The sequence below is a fragment of the Metarhizium robertsii genome (assembly GCF_000187425.2).
Source record: "Metarhizium robertsii ARSEF 23 chromosome Unknown MAA_Scf_5, whole genome shotgun sequence".
Classification (NCBI taxonomy): Eukaryota; Fungi; Ascomycota; class Sordariomycetes; order Hypocreales; family Clavicipitaceae; genus Metarhizium; species Metarhizium robertsii.
Window position 1 is genome coordinate 726,969 of NW_011942193.1, and position 20,926 is coordinate 747,894.

The window sequence follows — 20,926 nt, forward strand, 5'->3', positions numbered from 1 at the left end:
TCTAGAGCCTTTGTGAGCCTGGAGCAGAAGGTAGCAGACAGTGCACAATGGCAGGAGCGTTTCTTCGAGTAATAGCTCAGAATTGTTCATTCGTCCGATTCACGCCGAGCCCAGTTGGCTGCTGGTATAGTTTTGATGCTGAGATAGATGCATGTGGCCTTGGTCACTGCTTGGCAGGCGGCAGTCAAATGCCGCGGAGCACAGCCGAGACTTGGGCGTCTGGTGAAGATGAACCAGGCCGGTAGTTGTGGTCACAGATCAAAAGAGCAAACGCCCTGTTAATATAGGAGGTTTGCACGACAATGTGGGTAAAGGACGGGGTTCAAGGTGGAAATTAGGGGAGCAGGGAAGAGCGAAGACGACATCGACGTGCATGGCTCAGAGGAAATCACGTAGGCAGCCTGTTGCTCCTTCCGCACAACGATTGGTGAGGGGGAGAGACGAGGCTCAGCTGAAGCTGACATCTGGCAGCTGATGGTTTTTTGCGGGGAATCTTGTGCGACCTGCACGCCTCACCAGCGTCCCTGGCCAGCTGATGGACAGTTATTTCTCTACATGATCGGTGACACAGATATTTCTCCTGTAATAACTAGAAAAAGCTATTCGGTTTAATACTCACGAACTATTTGGCGGGCGTGCGTGCAGTTGGAGGTAGTTGCTGCAAAGCCTATACCAAAGACCAATACTTTACCGAGCGTATTTTGACTATCTTGGAGCTCTTATCTTTGCCGAATAACAAAGAAAAGATAGTTTGTATTATAAGAAATTAAGAATTATATTATATAAAAGTAACTATTTTTCTCTTATTATATATAGTAATATATAATACTATAATTAAGCGGTTTATTACTTTTAAGATATATAAGTAATTCTAGTAAATAATAAGTTTAAATTTTATTTATTTTATAATTAACTTACTTTTCTGTGAATTTTCATTAAAAGATAAGTCTTAATAACTTTAACCTAATTAGGCCAATAAGAGGGATTATATAACTTATAAGACTAATCTCTTATAAGTCACGTGACGTATTACTACCTTATAATAATAATGTAATTTAATAAAAACTTTCTAGTATTATATATTAAAGCCAAGTGTTGCGGTTTTGGCCATTAGATTGGGCGACATTTGACGCCGCTTTTGGCGGCTCCAACCGGTGGGGCACCACTTCTGCACACCCCCAAGCTACTAGCTACAGTGTGCCAAATCTGGTGGCCTTGCGGCGAAGTCACAGAACTCTTGGCATTTTTGACTCCTGGCGTTCGTTATTGATAATGGTCACGACTGCAGACCTTAAATACGAATTGTTCGCCCACATCCATTCTTCTCATATGCCATACCAAGTCTCTTCTTTCTCTGCTTCCCCCCTATCCTTCCACTATTTAAAGCATCTACATCCAGCTCCTTAGCCAGCACGAGAATGCACAACGATGTTCTATTGGCGCTTGAGGTCGCGGCCAGGAGACGTCACCGATCTACACTAGCACGGGATAAAGCCCAGAAGCATGTATTAAATGCACACGCTTACCATCGCATGCAGAAACAGCTAAATAAGACGACATTTCTTGCGCCAATTGATGCAGATACTACGAAAGCGAACATCTACTACATTAAGAAGAAGTTCGCCAGGTATAGTCCCAGGCATGCTTTTGTGAACTATAAGTCACTAATACACTAATACACCAATAGGTTCTGCGATGAAAAGCAGCATGGCAGTTGGAAGAAAGCCATTAGTTGGAAATACTGTGATAAAGGCTTCATAATGGTGTTTTTATTCTGGATTTGTGAAACATATCTACAACGCAGGCGAAAAGTGTCCAAGAGAAAAACAGTCAACCAGTATTGGCGGGATCTAAAGATGCTTTATCGACGATCCAACAACGGCAAAGAGATCAATGCAAATGATTGTGAAGAAGTAAGAAAAGTAGGTGCTAATAGTTTAGCTTCGTCACTGCAAAATAACGCTTGAGCTAACGGAAGACAGTACATTAATAGGAAATTAACCGAGAAGTTTAAGTTAGATAACCAGCCTGGTTCCAAGCCAGTTCTGGGAGCTAATGACCTCCTTCTTGGCTTGACCCATCACTGGTGTCGTGATAAAAGCGTGTTTCCAACCGAAGATGATCGTCTTGACCTATCTACAATTATGCTTTTCCAATCTTACACGGCGTGCCGACCAGCTGAGCTTGTTGATGGTACCAAATCCAGAGGAAAAGGTGATCCAATGCTGGACGAGTCAGATGATGAGGATCCAGAGATAATGCAACCCATAGAGGACGAGCCTGAGTCATCAGACGACGATTCGGATCTGGGATCGAGCCAATCTATATTTGATGAGAGTGACGATTGGGATAGCGACAGCACAAGCGATGCCGAATACTACGATACACAGCAAGATGAAAATGAGCACAACAATGACCCCAGCAGCAAAAGAATTGAGATTGTGGAAGTAGACTCCATTTTCCCTAGTAAGGGCATTAGTGGTATAGAGGAAGATAGCGAACTAGTTCGAGAACACAAAGTTCTATGTTACGAGGACATAGTGCTTTGGATAGTTCAGGACCCCAATCATGGAGGACGAGATGTCTTGGCTATAGAGGTATTCCTCCTTTATCACAAAGGAGCTGATAGAAAGCCAAAGCCGTATATTGATCCTCTTTACTGTGCACTCTACTGATTTACTAATGTTTTCTGTAGCACTGTATTCTTGTTTCGTGAAAATCCTCTGCCTATTCTGTGTCCTATAAGTCACATATTAGCCCGAGCTATACGTGATGACGCTATAGAAGTAAAAGGGTTTGACCATGCAAGCCCATTCTTCTTAACTCATATAGGCAGAAAGGCGAATAAAGTTCACTGGAAACATTCTGTTCTTAAGATGCCAATTTTTCGAAGATCAGTCCGCACTCCTACTAGCTGGATTAAATCTAAAACGGAACCAATAAAGTATTCAACGTATACTTTCTATCTAGACCGGATAGGCTCTGCCATAGGTTCAGAGGAGAAATGGACGTCATGTTGTTTTCGTCGTGGTCTTGCGAATACTCTCCTTAGAGTCGCTCCTGATTCTATCGTGGATCAAGTTATAAGGCACAATCCCCTCACTAGTTGCATGCAAAATGCATATCAAAACCGCCGAGTAGGGTTCAATACCCAGGATGCATACCTCGAAAGAGACCCGTCCGCGGACGGCTTGACTCGTGCTTTCACAAATATGAGTATAAGGTGTAATCCTGAAGTTCCAAAAGATATTCCCCAAGCTGCCCCCGGATCCCAAAATTATCGCCCAGACGAGGCGGATTAAGCGTATGGCATCTTCCATGAAAGACCGGTATAGGTTTATCAAGTCTGCACCTGACGCTATTAGAAAAAAATATCAACAGTTGCGAAGGGATCTAAAAAACATGGAAAAAGCTTTCCGGGGAGATATGACAAAAGTATATCAGGAAGCAACCACGACTGCAGCAAGGAAAGTACCGTACCATATTTGCCTTACGGGAACCGAATCCGCACAAACGCGTCTTTGCCACGTTCAGTATGTCACCCAACATCCGACCGGTCCGCAGGCGCCCGGAGCCCTCATGTAATCGAACGTGATGCGCCTTCATGGCCAATATTGATGATAATACCATGACCTTCGAGGCCAACCACTTGGCGGTTTCTAGTCTAGGGTAGCCCTGGAGATTGCACTGTTGTCCATCACTTTCGACCTTGCCCAAGAAAGCCTCTTCCTCCCGTTAGCAGCCTTGTAGTCGAGCCGCGGGGTTACTGAAGGTGGCATGTCGCAATTTTCAGCGACTCCAAGTGCAGCTCGCCCTGGTAGAAAAATCACGGATCAGGTTGGGTGACTCCTGAGTTGTCATCCAGACACGAGACATGCCCACCGACTCCGCGACAAATGTCTCTCGGCCAAGTTAGTGCAAATGGCGCAGTAGGTGTGGCGGCATGGATCTGGCCTTACATGTAGGAGCGGGCTGTTGGCGCTGATGATGTTTTCAGAGGACCATCTCCCCTTTAACGCTGGCGGTGACATGCGGTGCCGCGGAGGTCAAGTACCTAGATTCTTTGCGGTACAATTCAACTCGGTGCGACTGGAGTCGGTCGTGATCGTGTCGTGGACGCGTTGCGGACTTGCTTGTGCTCTGGCTTAAGGAGCCAGCTAGTGAGTGGAGGAGTCCATGTTCAGAAACGTCATCTTGAAAGGAGTCTTCAGGTGAGAGTGGCAGCTGAAGCACCCATATCCGTGCAGTTTCTCGTCAGGCATTCCAGTTGCCGAGGGGCAAGGGTTGGACCTGTGACAGCGGCATTCAAAAATGCCATAAGGCTCGATGTCGGGCCACCCGCCGCAGCCGGCAACGCTGGCAGGGTAATGATAGGAGGTGAGCATCTTCCTTTTGTTACACGGAGTTGCAGGGTCTAATGATCGGATCAGAGCTTTGGTGATGCCGAAGCGCCATGGCTTCTCACGCCACCGCGCCATTGAACGGACACAGGATGGCAAGTTACTTGTCAAGTAGATGACCATGCTGAATGTCCAGTATCGGCCAGCGAATATGAATGCAAATTAGAGCAAATGGCCACCACTGATATGCATAACTACCCGTGCCGCGGCCCACTTTATTGGCCCTCACAGGACTCGCACCATCTAAAGATGGTATATATGTACTCACCAACAGCTTGCCACCTTGGTCCGTCTAAGGTAACATTGAACTGACAAGGCTGCGCTCTTCGACTGACGGTGATAAATAATATGCCGTCGTCACGTCTCCTCCCTCTCCCTCTCCCTGGGTAACTAAACCTCAGCTTCTTCATAGACGTAGACGAACCGCACAACCCCATCATTCCACCCGCACATCTGACGCCCTCGTGCGCTTCCCTCGTACCATGGCATCCGACAACGCTCTGGATAACCCCGACTCCTACACAGTCGCCTGGATCGCTGCTCTTCCCATCGAGCGGGCCGCTGCGGAAGCGATGCTCGATGAGGAACATGAAGCTCCAACTGGTTTCACTAGACACCAAACTGACACGAACGTTTATACTTGGGGTCGTGTGGGTCAGCACAACATCGTCATTGTCTCTCTTGCCGCTGGAGACTATGGAACCACTTCGGCTGCGACCACGGCTTCGAGCCTGCTCGCCTCTCTGCCATCCATCCGTGTTGGCCTTTTTGTCGGCATAGGCGGCGGCATCGCTCGACCGGATAAAGACCGCGATATCCGGCTTGGTGACATTGTCGTGAGCCGGCCCGATGGGACATCAGGCGGCGTCTGCCAGTACGACTTGATCAAAGCAAAGTCTGGTGACAAACGTGAGCGCAAGGGCTTCCTCGGGCGGCCTCCGACGGTGCTCCTAAATGCACTTGCCAAAATCCGGGTCGTTCACGAGCTGGAAGACTCCATGGTTCCCAGCTTCCTCCAAGAGGTGCTGCATAAGCGCCCGAAGATGGGCAAGAGATCCAAGCAAAATCCTGGCTATGCTCACCAGGGCCTCGACAATGACCGCCTATTCAAAGCTTCATGCGACCATGTCCCCGGGCCGGACTGCCGGGGCTGTGATACGGCAGGCGAGGTTCAACGTGATCCTCGTGATGCTACTGACCCCAAGATCCACTACGGGATCATCGCATCAGGCAACACGCTTGTCAAAGACGCCGCTGCACGCGATCGGATTGTTGCTGACATCGGCGAGGATTGCATCTGCTTTGAGATGGAAGCGGCCGGCCTGATGAATCACTTTCCCTGCCTTGTGATCCGAGGGATCTGCGACTACGCCGATTCCCACAAGAACGATCGATGGCAACGCTACGCCTCGGCCACCGCCGCTGCGTATGCCAAGGAGCTCCTGGCGTACGTGCCGGCTGCGGAGGTCCAGAAGACCAAGAGGGCACTGGAAGTGCTTCAGTCAGGTTAGTTCTTGTTTCATTCACGAGGGCTAGACTAGCAAATAAATGCGGCCGAATAATATTTGAACTTGGAATACCCCCCTAACCGCGAGTAGTTCAGCAACAGATCGACGGCTTGCAGCAGACGACAGTTGCAACGAAAGATGCAACTAATTCCATGAGGTCTGACCTTCGTACCGATAAAATCAAGCGCTGGCTTTGTCCCCCAGATCCATCTACAAACGCCAACAACGCAAGGAAGCTCCGCCATGAGGGAACAGGCGCGTGGCTCCTTGGAAACCCAGTCTTTCGGGGGTGGTGCTCGGGGTCGCGTCGACATTTATGGCTAAATGGGTTCGCAGGATGTGGAAAGACGGTTCTCAGCACGACTGTGCTGGATCATCTCATGAAGGGAAACGACCGTCTTATCCTTAGCTTCTTCTTTGACTTTAGCGACAACACCAAGAAGACCTTGGATGGCATGCTGCGGTCGCTTGCTTCCCAACTTTACCAAGGCGGGGCTGGTTCTGCAGGTCTTCTTGACGCCTCACTCCAGGCACATCAGGATGGCCGCGACCAACCTGCTACAAAGACCCTCGAGGACATTGTTTGCAAGATGCTTGCAGCCCAGAAGAAAGCCTCTATTATTCTGGACGCCCTGGACGAGTCAACAACAAGGCGTAAACTTCTCCTGTGGATAAAGGACATAGTGTCCAGGCCACAGTTGAGCGATATCCAGCTGATTTGTACCGCTCGGCCTGAAACCGAGTTTATTCGAGAAATTCCTTTGCTTATTGGCGAGGAAAACTGCTTAACCCTCGACAAGGAGTCTGTCAATGCTGACATCCGATCATACGTCGCAGCACAGCTTTCACAACGACCTGATTTTCGGAATAAATCCTTGTCCCCGGATCTCCTGGAGAAAATCCGAATCAAGGTTGGCGACGGAGCCGACGGGATGTGAGATACTACCCCTTCAATCGATATGCTGATGGTTTGCTGACGCTCTGCTTAGGTTCAGGTGGGCGTCCTGTCAATTGGAGAGCCTGGCTCAATGTCAGAGCCCGGCGGATATTGAGAAAGATCTCGCATCTTTGCCGCTGAATTTAAAAGGGACATACCAACGCATGATTGAGAGCATACCGACGGAGCTCAAGAATGACGCGATACGGCTCCTGCAGTTTCTAGTGCACTTGAAGCGACCTCTTAAACTGGCCGAGGCTAGAGAAGTAATGGCAACGCAGATCGCAGAGGAGACTAACCTTGATTCCGATGATTTCGAGACTATAGTAGGGCTTCTTGGCTCCCTTTTGACAACCCGAGATGGCATCATCAATTTTGTGCACTGGTCGGTGAAGGAGTTTTTGCTCAAGGAATATCAGATCTTTCCTTCTGATATGAAAGAGATGCAACAATCGAGTAGAAAGGTCAAATGGAGCGAACCGTCAGTCGAAAATGCTAATAGCATAGATCGAACCGAGGCAGCAACTGAATGGCAGACCTACGACTATCCACCCTCGATGACAGAAGTAACAGCCACAAGAAGCTCTGGGTTATCCCGGGACTTTTGGTCATCGGCATATGCACAGGATACAGCCATCGCTTCGACGACGCATACGTCGGTGGATGCGGTAGGCAAGGGGAAGGAGCCGGTCTTGGCCGATACTGAATCGGTCTATACCTCCGATATTCCTGAATCTCTGGCATATGTGCAGGAGCTAGCGACCAGCTTCTTCAAGGAATCTGAACTCCCAGACACCGAGTCACTGGACAGGGTATTCGCCATTCTTCCTGTCTTGCTCCGAGGATTCGCCTTGAGGCTCGGCGGAGAGAAACAGGTCTCGGATCACTTCGAGATTATGAAATTCATTCACAAGAAACGAAGGTAAGGGAGAATCCCATTGCTCAATCTTTCTGTGTTCTTCCGATATTGACCAAGCTCCAATTGCAGGGACATTGCCACGTGCTTTGAAGAGTACTATTTGAGGGATAAAGACGACGTTGGATCGTCACAACAGCGAACTCTGAATGACATGTCTTTGGGTGAGAGGCTTGATAGGTGGCAGGTGGACCCAGCAATGGACGATCCAAATTCCGCAAAACCACCGTCAATGCCTGACGCGCCGTTCCTGGACGATGAAATCAAGCTTAATGATGACGATGATGGAAATGAAGGCAATACGAATGATGGTTTTCCGTCGACGTATCGGAGTATCGTAAACAGCTCCACTGCGTTTCGCTGGCTCCTCTGTCGCGTACATCGAGAGACCATTCTCACATCGTCCGAGGCCGGTACGATGCAGGCCATTGCCACACAAATCCGCCAGATATTGTATGCTCGACGGGAAAACTGCCTGATCAGCAGCAAGAGAGGGCCTCCAATGTGCTCGATGGTATTCCAGTCCGATTGGGATCCCCTGGCCTTTGTCTGTAAGCAAGAATACGCCGAGGAAGCAGAAGACGCGGTAGAGGGAGCAATTGTAATTGTCCAGGGGGTGAATAGAGACGCAGAAGCCATGCCATGCTCGGAATACCTGAGCCGCACATGGCCACTATTCGGAGAAGACTTCATGAGATTGGTGAAACACGTAGTGCGAAGCATACGAGGCTTGCGGTGTTCGGGTAAGCTGCGATATTGTTTTATGTTCGAGTGCCTGCTAAGACATCCTTAGTGACTCTGTTTGACAAGACGAAACTTACAGCGTGGATCGAGCCCTCGGGACACTTTTTTTTGGAGGCAACAGGGGTGGCAGAAACTATCGTCGAAGTTGGAGAAGTGTATGGATGGATGATTGCAGCCCTTCGGTCAGGTCCGGGTGATGCAGTCACGTCCGTTATCCCCGCCCTTGAATCAGACGCCAACAACTTTGAGCCAACATTCCGTGTCAATTTTCGGCTGCAGTTTTCTCACAGTCCTTTGCGTGTCGCAGGTCAGTGCTGGCAAGACCTGTTCAGAAACCCTGCGGTCGTTCTCGGCTACCCTGTAAGACGCCGTCAGCCGGGACAGGAGCCCGGGCTCGAGTCCTCGCTCTACACACTGGCAGCGCTAGTCGGAACGCGACGCATCGCGGTATTCTGCGGGAAGATCTTCCTTAAAGGATTCTGCACGATGTTGGTTCCAACAAAATATACCGGAGATACGGTGCACTGGCACGTCTTATTCAATGAAGATGGGTGCCGGATTCCCTTCACGGATTTCCGCGTCCGCGATGTCGTTGGAGAGTTCGACATCAGCGAACACTTGATGCTTTCTGGTATCGAAACTGCGCGTCATGTTGTTGGCTGGTGCGAAAAGGTGCGGAACTACGCAGGTAACTCATGTCCCCTATACCTAAACGGGCAATGTGACTATTGGGTTGCTAACAATGGCGGATGAAGGCTCAAAGGAAGCAAATTACGACATTGATAAATCTGGACTAAGATGGCCCGATTCTGGATTCGCTTTCGATCGTATCTCCATATCCGCTGGGAAGATCGTCACTGTTGGCGCCTCGGTGGCGCTTGGCAAGAAGGACAAGCCAGCCCGAGCGGCGAAAAGTTCCGACTACCACAAACAGCTCGAGTGGATCGATCAGCGGTTCGTCGTGCTCTTTGATCCAAAAGACCGCCGTGCCTGGCTCATCGACGGACTGAGTGCCCTGCTACATTTCGTCAGGGCGTCTCTAGTCCATCGCAGAAGACTTGGTCGCGAAGTTCTCTTTGGTGAAGGCGACGTCAAAGAATCCGACACGCCGCATACAGGAAAGGCTGCAGCGAATGAAGTGCTCCGGAATAGGGCCAATATGGACCTCAAGATATACGAGAAGTGGAACAGGCTTGTAGAAGAGACAAGCAAAATGGGAGAAAGGCCCTCAGAAACGACCCAGAAGACGCAGAAGACCTGGGAACAGCTCCCGGATTTGGTCGGAGACATTTACACCACTTTGAGCATGATTGTCGACATTCAAACGGATGTACGCACGGCGGACGGGTTTGGAGCTAAAGTTCGAATATCGCCCAGACGACGTCTCGAAGGGTGGGATTTCCAGCAACTGGCGACTGGAGCTGACCCGTTGTGGCCCAGAGCGACAATGCTTCATCATACCGGATTGGGATGGGTTGATTTGGTAAGAGGTATCAATGCCATCACCTTCTTTGGTGTGGGCTTTGGAGAGATACTTCAACCTATCGCGGTCACCAGAGGAGGCATTATTTGTGGCGAGGGCGATGCCGCCGTACCGGGTTCGGCGGGGGATCCTCGAGGAGAGGCAACTTTATGCGCGAAATGGGCCCGATTACCACGGGGCGAGGACCTCCTCGCGACCACCACCCCGGTCATCCGGGACATAATGGAGAATTTGTACAGAGACACCGACTACAATGGGCGCTTCTGGGAATTGTTTGAGAGCATATACTGGCACAACCCAGACAAGATTTTTGAGAATTGTGCCTGTGCCGCCGAGAAGACTCAATGCGATCGAGTGCAGGTTCTTTTGCCGACACAGTTCCCCAGTCTCTTTGCCCGGAGTTTCCGCAGCCCGCCCAAACCACTTCCCAACCACGGGGCCGTCATCTTCGGACACAGTGTAAAGTTTCCACTGATCTGGAAGTCGGAAGCCGGATCAGTTCCCTCCGAAGGGCAACCGCCAAAGCCTCAGTTGGCGTCCTCGTCGTCCCACCAGAGTGACAGCGGCCTTGGAACGAGTGTTGCATCGTCGGATCAAGGGAACTCGTCTAGCCAAGCTCCAAACCAGCGACCGTCTGGCAACGGATCGACACACGGAGAACCTTCGAGTCTGGCGCCAAGCACCGTGTCAGCCGACACCAGATCACATGCAGGCAAGGGCAGCAGAAACGTGTTGGGGCGCCTCCTTAGACAGATTAGGTCCGGCACCAAACCAAGTGAACACTCTGCGGGATCCGGTAGCCAAAGCGGAAGTCAGTCGCAGTGGTGATTCGGGATATCAACACCGGCTTAGAATACAGAATCTATAAATTTCAAACGTTTTTCTCTCCCTTTTGCTGCATCTGGTCTGATAGACATTTTCTCTCATGACCTGATTACTCGGGTCATCCTTTCCACCAATGATGCTAGTGTTGTCACCCTCGGATGCAGATTTGCGAATGTCAGGGGCTGATATGTTGTGCTCATGTAGCTGAAGTGAGAGATTTGGGTTATTTTCGCAGTGCTCTATGTTTCCAAAATTGTTGCTGACTATATCCTTTGACGTGGACCTAGAAGCTGCTATGGATATTTTTGTTGGAGAATAATGGCTCAGAGCAAAACAAGATTCATTCAAAGGACTGACAGAATGGTTTGGATCAATTGTATTGGAAGCGTAAGGCTGAGCCTTGGCATCACCCAGGAGATGATTTTTGTCAGGCTCAGCTAAAGAATGGTTCCCAGGTGAAGTGTAGTTGCCAACAGGATCTGACAGAATAGGGTCAATGGGGCAGTATATATCGCCATCCATTACATTGTCATCGCTATGGGTTGTAGCAGGCGTAGCTTGGGATGTAGGAGGTGGCGACAACCACTCCGAGGTGGTGCTGACTGGTGAACCCGCACCCCGAAGACAGTTTTTGTCACTACCGGTAAGTCCACTGGTATAGAAGCAATGCAGTTCCCCATGTGGAATAGTTCCTGCTGTTTGTTTACTTTCTGATTGACCTGATTTATTGTCAGTTGTTGCCAAGCCGTGTATAGAAAGACCAAAGCCCTATAGCTTACCCCAACTATCTTTCAGATACTGCTGCGCAGAAGCTATTTTCGGTGAATGATTTGACCCGGTAGAAAATTCCTCATTGGTCTCTGACGCTGTAAACTGGGTGGAAATTTCAGGTCTGGCAGGAGACCTGGGCCGTCTCGGTTTCCAAAATGACTGATAGTCTAAAGAAACCTGCGAAGGCATAACCGAAATGTTTTCACAAAAATACCAATAGCAAGAGATTGATTCGCGTTCCTTGGAGATCGAAGTATGATGGCTGAAGAAGGCAATATACACGTATTGTTATTGCCACATAAGAAGTACTGGAGACGTATGGAGGCCATTCCATTCCTTCCGGCTACGAAGAGCCTTTTATAGCAGTTCTTGAGATTACGCTTCCCCAGCAGGCCAAGCCAAAATGTGCAAATTTTGCCTGTCAGCCATACATTTTCCGAAGCATGTAAGAACTAACCCTGTTACACCAATAATCGTAATTATTGCTGTCTATCATGGCCCTGTACACAACATTCGGCCAAACTCCGAGGACCAACGTGATGCTTGCAGACGAATGACTACTTCTTCAAAAACTGGAGGAAACATGAAGGTGACCTCTTCAACCAGAATGCTTGCTAATGCGTCGGGCTCCGTCGCAAGAGGAGGCCCATTTGGCGTGAAATATAACATCTTACTTAGTTAGGACAGGCCGATCTGCACAACATGGCCTGGAAGCATGCTAGTTTCATGAAAGCTGAGCCATGAGGTTACGCGTCCCTCCATTTAGCTGACCTAGTAGAGCCACTGACCTGGACACGTTGCCGCATCTCATTTCAGCTTGGTGGGTTATCGTACGATTTGGATGTGACACGTAAGGTCGAATCGCAAGATGAGGGCGTTAGGAGCGTCCAGGCTCCTGAATTTGCCGGCTCATGCTGGCCTCGTCTGCCGTTGGGGGCAAAGAAGTGAAGATGCGACCGCGTTTTCAGTCTCCGCCTACTGACGGAAGCGATCATCGCGTGTTCCTTGTGTTAGTCGGGAGTCATGCTGGCTGGTTCGCTATCCGTTTCGAAATCGTGAGAGGCCCAAGTCTTGCAAAAATGGCGGCCGAGACAGGAGAAATAGCCGACTAGAGGTTGCTCGGCGTGTACGCGAAAAAACAAGGGGACCGTGGTGAGGTCAACCGGATCTGTCAAAGGCCGCGTAAGCTGAAATAGAGAGCAAAAGAGAGACGAGGATACGAAAGCGCAGGGAAGGGGTGTAAAGAAAATAAATGAGGAGGGAAGATGAGCAACAAGATGCACGCGGGCGCGGGGTTCTTTATACATGATGTCAAAAGCAGCGACGCGCACGACAGGGGTGTGGTGGGTGCCGCCAAACCCGGCGGGGAAGGCCGTGACACTGAGATAATATTAATTTAAAAACTTATTATATTATTTATATAATATTAGCTTATATACTTGAAACTTAATTAAGTTAAGAAGAAATTAAGCTTTAAGGTTAAAACTACTAATGCTCTCTTCTTTTTATTTTCTCTAGCTGTATCCTTCCTAGATGTGGGTTAAGATATTACCCGTTCCTCCCTTGTTACTAAACGCTGCAACATTGTAATTCGTTTCGTGATAGCGCACGTAAGCTCCTACCTCCTGCTCGGAATACCTATCAACCGGGAGAGTAGTGTTGGGGCTACAGAGCTGTTCTCCACTGCGATGCGTCCATGTCTGTCAGTGCCGACAACGAACCAATAACAGGCATTATTTGACTGGTCTACTTCCCCTACCGGGCTACATACTTAAAAACAAAGACGCAGAACGCGACATTCCGCGGCTTATGGGTCTCACAGTAAGATTGGATTTACTTGCCCCGCTCTGTTACCACCCACGTTTGGATACCCCGGATGGCCGATAAGCTTTATTAGCGTTGGAAAGTGATTGCACATGGTTATTCGGCAATTAATGCCTTCTAGGCCCTCCGCCCTAAGCAATAGGTTTTAGAACAGAATGTCCATACGCTTCGTATCCAGGCTTCCGCTCCTTTTCCTTTTCTTTTTGGCCGGTATGGGCGAAGGCGGGCCGCCTTGCCTGTTAAATATAGGCCGAGGTTGTGTATGGCAACGTCGAAGGTGCAAGACACGCGAGTCATTCGATGACGAAATCATTTGTCTCGACTATGCTGCAACTGGTAGAGAAATTCAGAGCACACGTCTCTCAAACGGACCAACTCGGTAAGAAGTCTGGGCTTTGTTGCGGTAATGCCGAATTAGAGCCCAGAGCTCCTAACAGAAAAAGCGACAGAGGGGCAAAATAAATGCTACTGCAATTGCACCAGTCGCGTTGCTGGGTGTAACGGCCCTAGCAAAGTATATTGGCATCTAACTAGTTGACTCTATCGAATACCTCGAGCGAAGAAGAAAGGGAAAAACAGAGCAATAAAAGGGAGAGCTCGACGCAGCCGATGTCGCTTGTTGATTTGTTTCGCACTTGTCGTGTTAAGAAGGACATGTGTTCTGTTGTATTCATTGAACTTGTTCTCAGGTGCGGCGCCCCATCCTGCAGATGTTTGCAAGTACTCAGGAGGATTTCCAGCACTATTGCTTCATGTGTCTCACGAGTGGAGAAGTGTCGTCGAATAATAATGTCATCTTAGACAACGAAATCTTGGCCTGGTTTGAGGCAGGGACACACGAAACTTGAAACAGTCATGCAAATGCGCAATGGTCAGATCCGGCAGACCGACTAGCCGAGGCCGGTTAAATGACGTTTATTCCCTTCAAAACACAAGGCATGAGTTACTTGGACCCTGCACACCCAGGACGGGCATGAAGGACAATGAAATGGGCCGAGATGCCCTTTCCCATGACTCTTAATTTCTATTTAATTTCCATGGTTTCTTCCGACCCGATTACCTTCACGGACAATTTCAAAATCACTACATGACGGCATAATTCTTTTGTCCAGATTGTCTCTCTTGCTTTTAAACACAGCAGCATCAGCTGGATAATATGAAGCTATATTGTATCTTGTATTGCATAGCCGCACTGGGAACAGCAGTGACAGCCCAGTCCGACAACCAAGGTGTTTGCCCAGGTGAACGGCTAGACACGCTTACAGACGACTTTATTAATGGCCTATTCAATTATAACAAAAATGTGTCAGAAGTCGGTAATAAAACCAGTTTGCTCCAGGGCTGCCAAGACACGCTCCAATGCGCTGCAGGGTTGGAAACGAATCCAAACGGGAAGTATTGGGTAGTGTACGATGAATGCAGCCTCATTCCTCGCTCTAGCATTCCCGGCCGACACGTACTGACAAGATTAAAAGGTTCTTGCATGGAGGTGCCTGGCGGAGTGGTGCGGGAGTTGATTTCCTGTGCGCCGTGGCCAAAATGCGTTCGCGCAAGGGCGCTCCCTTTGACCAGATCCGCGGCTTTGCCACCATGGACTACCGGCTATCGGACTTGGGCGACGACGGCCAGGGCCAGGATAATGGCAATAAGCAGGGTAGAAGGCACGACCTAAGCCGCAGACAGAGCCAACGCCGAGTTCGGCACCCAGACCACATCAACGACGTCCGCTCTGCGATCCAGTCCTTGGCTCAGAGGATGCAAATGGACAAGTACATCTTGATTGGGCATTCGGCTGGTGGTACAATGGCCATGCAATTGCTCATGGGCGACGCAGCATTGCAGCGCCTAAGCGATCAAGGGCGTCAACAGACATCGACATGCCGGGCGGGCCGCAATTACACAGCAAATTCCAACCAAATACCGCTACCAGACGCAGTCATCACCACCGCGGGCATCTTTGACCTGCCTCTTCTTGTGGACGAAATCGGTCCAGAATCCAAGCCGTTTTACACCAACTTTGTTACGCAAGCTTTTGGCAGCAGACGAGCGGATTGGACGCAGGCCTCTCCCGCTAACTTTGCTGGAAATTATAAGCAAATGTGGCCTGGTAACAATGTCTTGATGCTGGCGCGGTCGCAGCAGGACACACTGATTGATGCCTCACAGCTTGATGCCATGGAGAAGAAGCTGATTGCAGACGGTATTACTCCGACTGTGGTGAGGAATCTCACGGGCCAACATGATGTAGTATGGCAATCAGGGGTCCAGCTAGCTAATCTTGTTGAGCAAACACTAGGCGAGTTGAATGCTCGCTCCACCTAGTGAAAGAGTATCAGCTTATATGGAGTTGGTACTAAGAATGAACTAAGCTTGATATATATATATATAGGAATTAATAGAGCAGAACGACACGCCAGAACGTGATACCCCCGAGACTCCTCAAGCTCTCTCTCTGCTCTACAAAGCCGGGCAGTGGTCATATTATAAGCGGACTCCTTTCCGGTCCCAGAAATAACGTCTCAGCAATCCTTATCCTCTAATCAAGCGATTGTTCGGGTAGAGGCCCATATCGGATATCAGGCACGATCCTTGGTTTCATGTTTCTGTCCCTGCAGTCCACTACATAGTTCCGAAGAATCATTCCGACTCAGCCCTATGGTCCCATTCGATCCCGATTGCCGGTTCATAACAGCTGCTTAGTAAACCTCCGAAACCATAATCGCCTTGTCGACTCAACGTCCGGGTTGGTCCATAGTGCCAGTCCATGCTATGTGTTTGCTTTTGACTTGGACACACCGGGCCCCCGGTCAAGGAATCTGAAATGAAACCTCACCCCCCTAACGTAAGCCCATGGCGCGGGCCGGGCAATACACTACTTGTTTCGACATGAAACCGCATCGCGGCGCCGAATCTCCCGACGCGGCCCCACTCTGCCGCCTCGATATTCCCAAAACAGATGTTTCTCAATGAATTGCGCATTCCTATTGGCTTTCTCGGCAAAAGCAAAGCGCCTCCCAAGCTTGGTCAATCCATCCAGTCTGGAAAACATGCCGGCCACCACTCCCATGATGGTGCAGAATCTAGCGTAGATCTGCGCATTTTCAAAGCACTATACATAATGGTTCGCAATTCCATTACAGGACACTCATTGGACTCATCACAATTTGCACGATTCAAACATTCTCAGCTGAGTGATTGTATGTACATTTTCTAAAAAAAGAAAGAAAGAAAAGCATCCTAAAAGCGCTATAAAAACAGAGTACATTCTAATCTTGAATCCCATGCGCCCCTGCTCCTGCAAAAGACCAGGCCACCGTTGCCGTTCCTTCGCAGTCCACACCGCGAGGCCCTTCAACCCTCGAATTTCAGCAGACAGCATGGCTGCGCAGCACCAATCATACAGCAAGCACGTCTAAGCCTTTGGCACAAACGGCCTGTCATCACCGCCAGCAGCCACACTCTGTCCGGGCTGGCAGTAGCTCACAGGAGGCGCCAGCTTATCCGCGGCCTCGAGCTCCTCCTTCTTCGGGCACGTGCCCTCGATTTTGAAATCCTTTGTGATTTCCTTACAGGCAGGGGTCAGGGCGTTGCGAAACTCCTCGGCGTCGAGCAAATAGAGGCTGTCGCGGAGCGGCTCGCCGATCCAGCTGCTCAGCAGCATGCCAATCTGGACGTCCTTGTCCTTGCACCAGAACGAGCGCAGCGGGTCGTACCGGAAGCCGTTCTTGATAATCTTGCTCGGCCCGCCGTCGTTGTAGCCCGAGCAGAGGACCGCGTCGGCGCAGAAGCTCTGCGCCCGCTTGTGGTCCACGTAGTCGTCGCGGTTGGCGACCAGCTCGTCGGTGCACCCGTTGAGCCGGCCGAGCAGGGAGATGGTCAGGTGCGGCTTGCAGTAGGCGCAGAGGTCCTTGTAGGTGCGGACCTTGTTGTCGGCGAAGCACTTGGCCTCGGCGTCGCGCTTGGCCGCGAGCTCGGGGAACTGGGCGCGCTCGAGGCCAATGGCAATCGTCTTGAGCATGCCCAGGAAGCCGGGGATGTTGCCGAGGGTGCCGACCTTGGGGAGGAACGAGAGGGCCACGCCGCCGAGGTTCTTTACCCACTCCTTGCCGTTCTCGGGGGTGACGCTGTAGTCCGAGGTGGCGAGGAAGGAGAGGAGGGTGGCGCCCTGGCCGACCTTGCCGGGGAGGTTGCCGGCCGCTTGCCAGCCGAGCTGCTCGGCCATGGCCTTGATGGTGCCGGGGATGCTCTTCTTGTTGTCTTCCTCTAGCTGCTTTAGGACCTTTTGCATTTCGTCTGCCAGCTCCTTGGACAGACCCTCGGTGGACGGGTCATTCTGGGGCGCGGCAGCAGCCAGACCGAGAAGGGCGGTGACGAGAGTCAAGGAAAGCTTCATTTTGTTGAAAGAGAGTCTTGGAGTGCGTGTTGGTTGTTAAATAGTGTGTTTAAGCAGTCAAGATGTGACTTGAGGGTGTTGGTGTGATGAGATGGGAGATTTTCTGCAGCATCTTCGGGTTCGTCGTGACTATTTTATACATTTTACATCATCTCGCGAAGCTTGGATGTAAATGAAGGCATGAATGTCATTGAATCATGAAGTCTCTCACTACTAACCTAGAACGGAAGTCTTGAAGAAAATTCAAAGGCATTGCCGTGACGCGGCAGTTTCCAACAGCCTTGCGCCTGGGATGTGTAACGTCGGCATGGTGGGGGCTCACAGAGGTGAATGTCTCAACTACCGGTTCAATAGGGCGGACGTCGCTTTATGGCCATGTAGTGCCATGTTGCATGAATAGAGGACCCGGACGGGCAATCTCAGACATGAGCCAAGATGCCATTGAAGGGCCGGATCCACGGCGTTGACGGATGGACGGGTGTGGCTTGATGGCTCGGCACCTGGGATAAGCGTCCGGCATTATAATCAATAAAGGCTGAGCTAGGTTTCGTCACTGCTTGGCTTCCAGAAGCACGCTAACGATTCCGTCGGGCTGCTTCGTCCCAATAATAAGGTTCCAGATGTCTACGGGCATTTGAATCAGACCACCGGCTATCCATGCGTTGTAGGCTATTGCCATTCGTACCATCAACTCATGCCTCAACTGGGTTGCTTTACGTCGCATTTACCGGGAAGGTCTTTTGATCGGATGATGAATGAAGAACATGTCTGCAGCAAAGCACAAAATGCCATTGACATGAAAGTGGTGCACAAAGGAAGTAGTACATCTAAACCAAGTACTCTGTTGCGCTGTCAGAATCCTAAACAGTGTCGAGGGTCAAGTATCCAATTTCAACCCTGACAAAACTCCGAGGCTTGTGACAATGCCAAAGTGTCTGTGCGAGATGGTTCGCGAATATACCTGGGCGGCGCTGTAGGTTCGGCCATGTCCGGTTCCCGTGCACCGCTTACACGACGGCCGAGACTTTTGCTGTAGCCAAAAAGGGTGAATACTCTGCAAGTCGGCAGCTGATGGGGCTGTTTCATCGGGACTATCCAGGAATTAACAGAACCAGTCCCGCGGGTCGGAGGGTCCGACAGGGCCTGCCACGCGTTGGGGCGCTGAGACATCAATTGATGGCTGAATGACTTGGTCCCGCCGCTGCCATGTGAAATAACGTTTAGACGCAACGCGCTTGTGTATGCTTCGTCCAGCATGTGAAACAGACGAGGACGATCAAGGATGAATTGCATGAAGTCTGGGGCTCCCTCCGTGTAACATGCAATGTACAGCCCCAATAGCCCAGGTTTCGAACGAGGCGGGTTCCATGGCTCGGGCGCAAGTGGCTTTAATTTTGGCAGCCGCCGATTGGCCCAAATTGTATCGTCACGACATCAGGCAGTAGAGGTGGAGTTTCCTCGACGGGGCAAGTTGTACAGAATAAGTTTCTCCGGAAATAAGGAGGAACTGCGGAGTCGTCGGGTAAGGCGAAGGCGGTCTTGCATGGCACATGCTTCATTTCAGTGCATGATATTATATTAGCCGTCGTCTATTTTAAAATCAGTTTGTCGGCCGAAAGCCTGCACCAAGGGCGGCGAGCCGCTGCGGCCACCAAGAACCGTCATGGGCACGATGGCGCAATCCTGACAGTAATCGATTGGCCTTGCAAGCGCGTGGGTCCGGGGCTCAGTTTGCTAAATCCCTGAGGGCCCCTTGCCAGCATCATAATGGTCGTCGCTCCATGATGCCGGAATGAAACGTTCCACCTCCGCGCCAGTCGCGAGCCGTGGTGTCGCCATCCCCAGCTTAGCTAAACGTCGCGTGATAAGACGCCAAAAGAACCTCTACGGTAGTATCCCGTGCTAAGATAACGAGGAAACTAACAAGCGGAGAGCATAAGAGCTTGCTTGAATCAGCGCACGGAAAGATTAATCACTTGTAAGCAGCCCTGCCAGCTCCCTGGATCCTATAACACCGAAGCCTGAAGGGTTTTGCCAGCCTGCACAATTGTGAAAGAGAATATGACTCGTTTTTTCTTGATTTCCTCCTTCACTACCAGGACCAAACGAAGTCAAGTACGAGCCCCCCCAGATGTAGTGGCGTAAATATGGAAACAGAAATTAGCCACTTAGACATTGATTGCGGTGCTCAATGCAAAGCGGATTGTGGCCAACGAGTCCTGCAATGTTATCTATTAACCCAGGGGCGCTGTGGCTGATACCAACATTGCAAGGCACTCAGTGCAACTCGATTTTTCGTTTTTTACTTTTGGTTATTATTGCTAATAAAACAGTATTCAGATACAAAGTATGGTAAGCAAGATACTCAAGGCATTTCAGTCCCCTACCTCGGAGAATATTTAGGGTAAGAGGGCAAGTGTAGATAATGGGCCATGTATACTCCCGACATCCCTAATTTCGGACGCTTTCTCTAGGCTGAGGCACTGCAAACTTCTAAATTAGTGTGTACACGCCATTTTGGGTCTTGTGTCTATACTTTCACCTCCCTCCAACTCGACGACTACTGGTATTAGTCCTGGCTTGGAGCTCGTATAGATTTCATCGCAGAGAAATAATAACAACTTCAAAAGCAAGAAAACAGACTCGTCGCTACAATGAGATGCACATTTCCATGATACTCGCTTTATCCCCTGCGTCCTCGCCAGCCCATGTGCACCTATCCGCACCGCCTCCAGGTCTACGAAAGTGCAAGAAATGAGCCCGCCAAGCTTTCATTTAGAGCGACCGAAACCTGGTCCCACTGAGCCTTCTATGGCGAAACGGCACAGCCATCACCTCCTATAAACGGCGTAGAGGCGAGCCTTGGGGATCCGCCGCATGGTCCCGACTTTATGGGATCCTAGTCCCCAGACCCCCGATCTCGACGCTGTTGGTTTTGCATCGGTACTGCAAATGCTGGGAATGAGTTTGGGGGGGGACGGGCCCAAGCGTACCCACGTGGATGGAGGCTGGAACATGGATGTGAAGTTATTCCAAAGCACTGCGACGGAGCGGAGAGCATTGAAAACCCCGAAAATCCGGGAATCTGCCTATTTTCGGTTAAGCGCCAAGGGGCCGGCCCCACA

The 20,926-nt window shown here is 50.3% G+C and overlaps 4 protein-coding genes across 4 annotated transcripts; 3 read left to right on the forward strand and 1 right to left on the reverse strand.

Moving 5' to 3' along the window:
* Nucleotides 1-1,418: 1,418 nt before the first annotated feature.
* On the forward strand, nucleotides 1,419-2,675 carry MAA_04411 (alcohol dehydrogenase; the record flags this gene model as incomplete). The annotated part of the gene is made up of 3 exons (XM_007822409.2): nucleotides 1,419-1,627; nucleotides 1,688-1,913; nucleotides 1,983-2,675. 3 exons carry the CDS (start codon nucleotides 1,419-1,421, stop codon nucleotides 2,673-2,675), a joined length of 1,128 nt encoding a protein of 375 aa, XP_007820600.2.
* A 2,207-nt stretch (nucleotides 2,676-4,882) lies between these two features.
* Nucleotides 4,883-10,816, forward strand: MAA_04410 (Pfs, NACHT and Ankyrin domain protein; the record flags this gene model as incomplete). The annotated part of the gene is made up of 6 exons (XM_007822408.2): nucleotides 4,883-5,906; nucleotides 5,999-6,842; nucleotides 6,898-7,767; nucleotides 7,834-8,504; nucleotides 8,555-9,193; nucleotides 9,261-10,816. The coding sequence occupies 6 exons, from the start codon at nucleotides 4,883-4,885 to the stop codon at nucleotides 10,814-10,816; spliced, it is 5,604 nt and encodes a 1,867-aa protein (XP_007820599.2).
* A 4,131-nt stretch (nucleotides 10,817-14,947) lies between these two features.
* On the forward strand, nucleotides 14,948-15,730 carry MAA_04409 (alpha/beta-hydrolase; the record flags this gene model as incomplete). Its single annotated transcript, XM_007822407.1, has 1 exon — nucleotides 14,948-15,730. One exon carries the CDS (start codon nucleotides 14,948-14,950, stop codon nucleotides 15,728-15,730), a length of 783 nt encoding a protein of 260 aa, XP_007820598.1.
* Nucleotides 15,731-16,820: 1,090 nt separating this feature from the next.
* On the reverse strand, nucleotides 16,821-17,801 carry MAA_04408 (uncharacterized protein; the record flags this gene model as incomplete). Its single annotated transcript, XM_007822406.1, has 1 exon — nucleotides 16,821-17,801. One exon carries the CDS (start codon nucleotides 17,799-17,801, stop codon nucleotides 16,821-16,823), a length of 981 nt encoding a protein of 326 aa, XP_007820597.1.
* Between the last annotated feature and the right edge of the window lie 3,125 nt (nucleotides 17,802-20,926).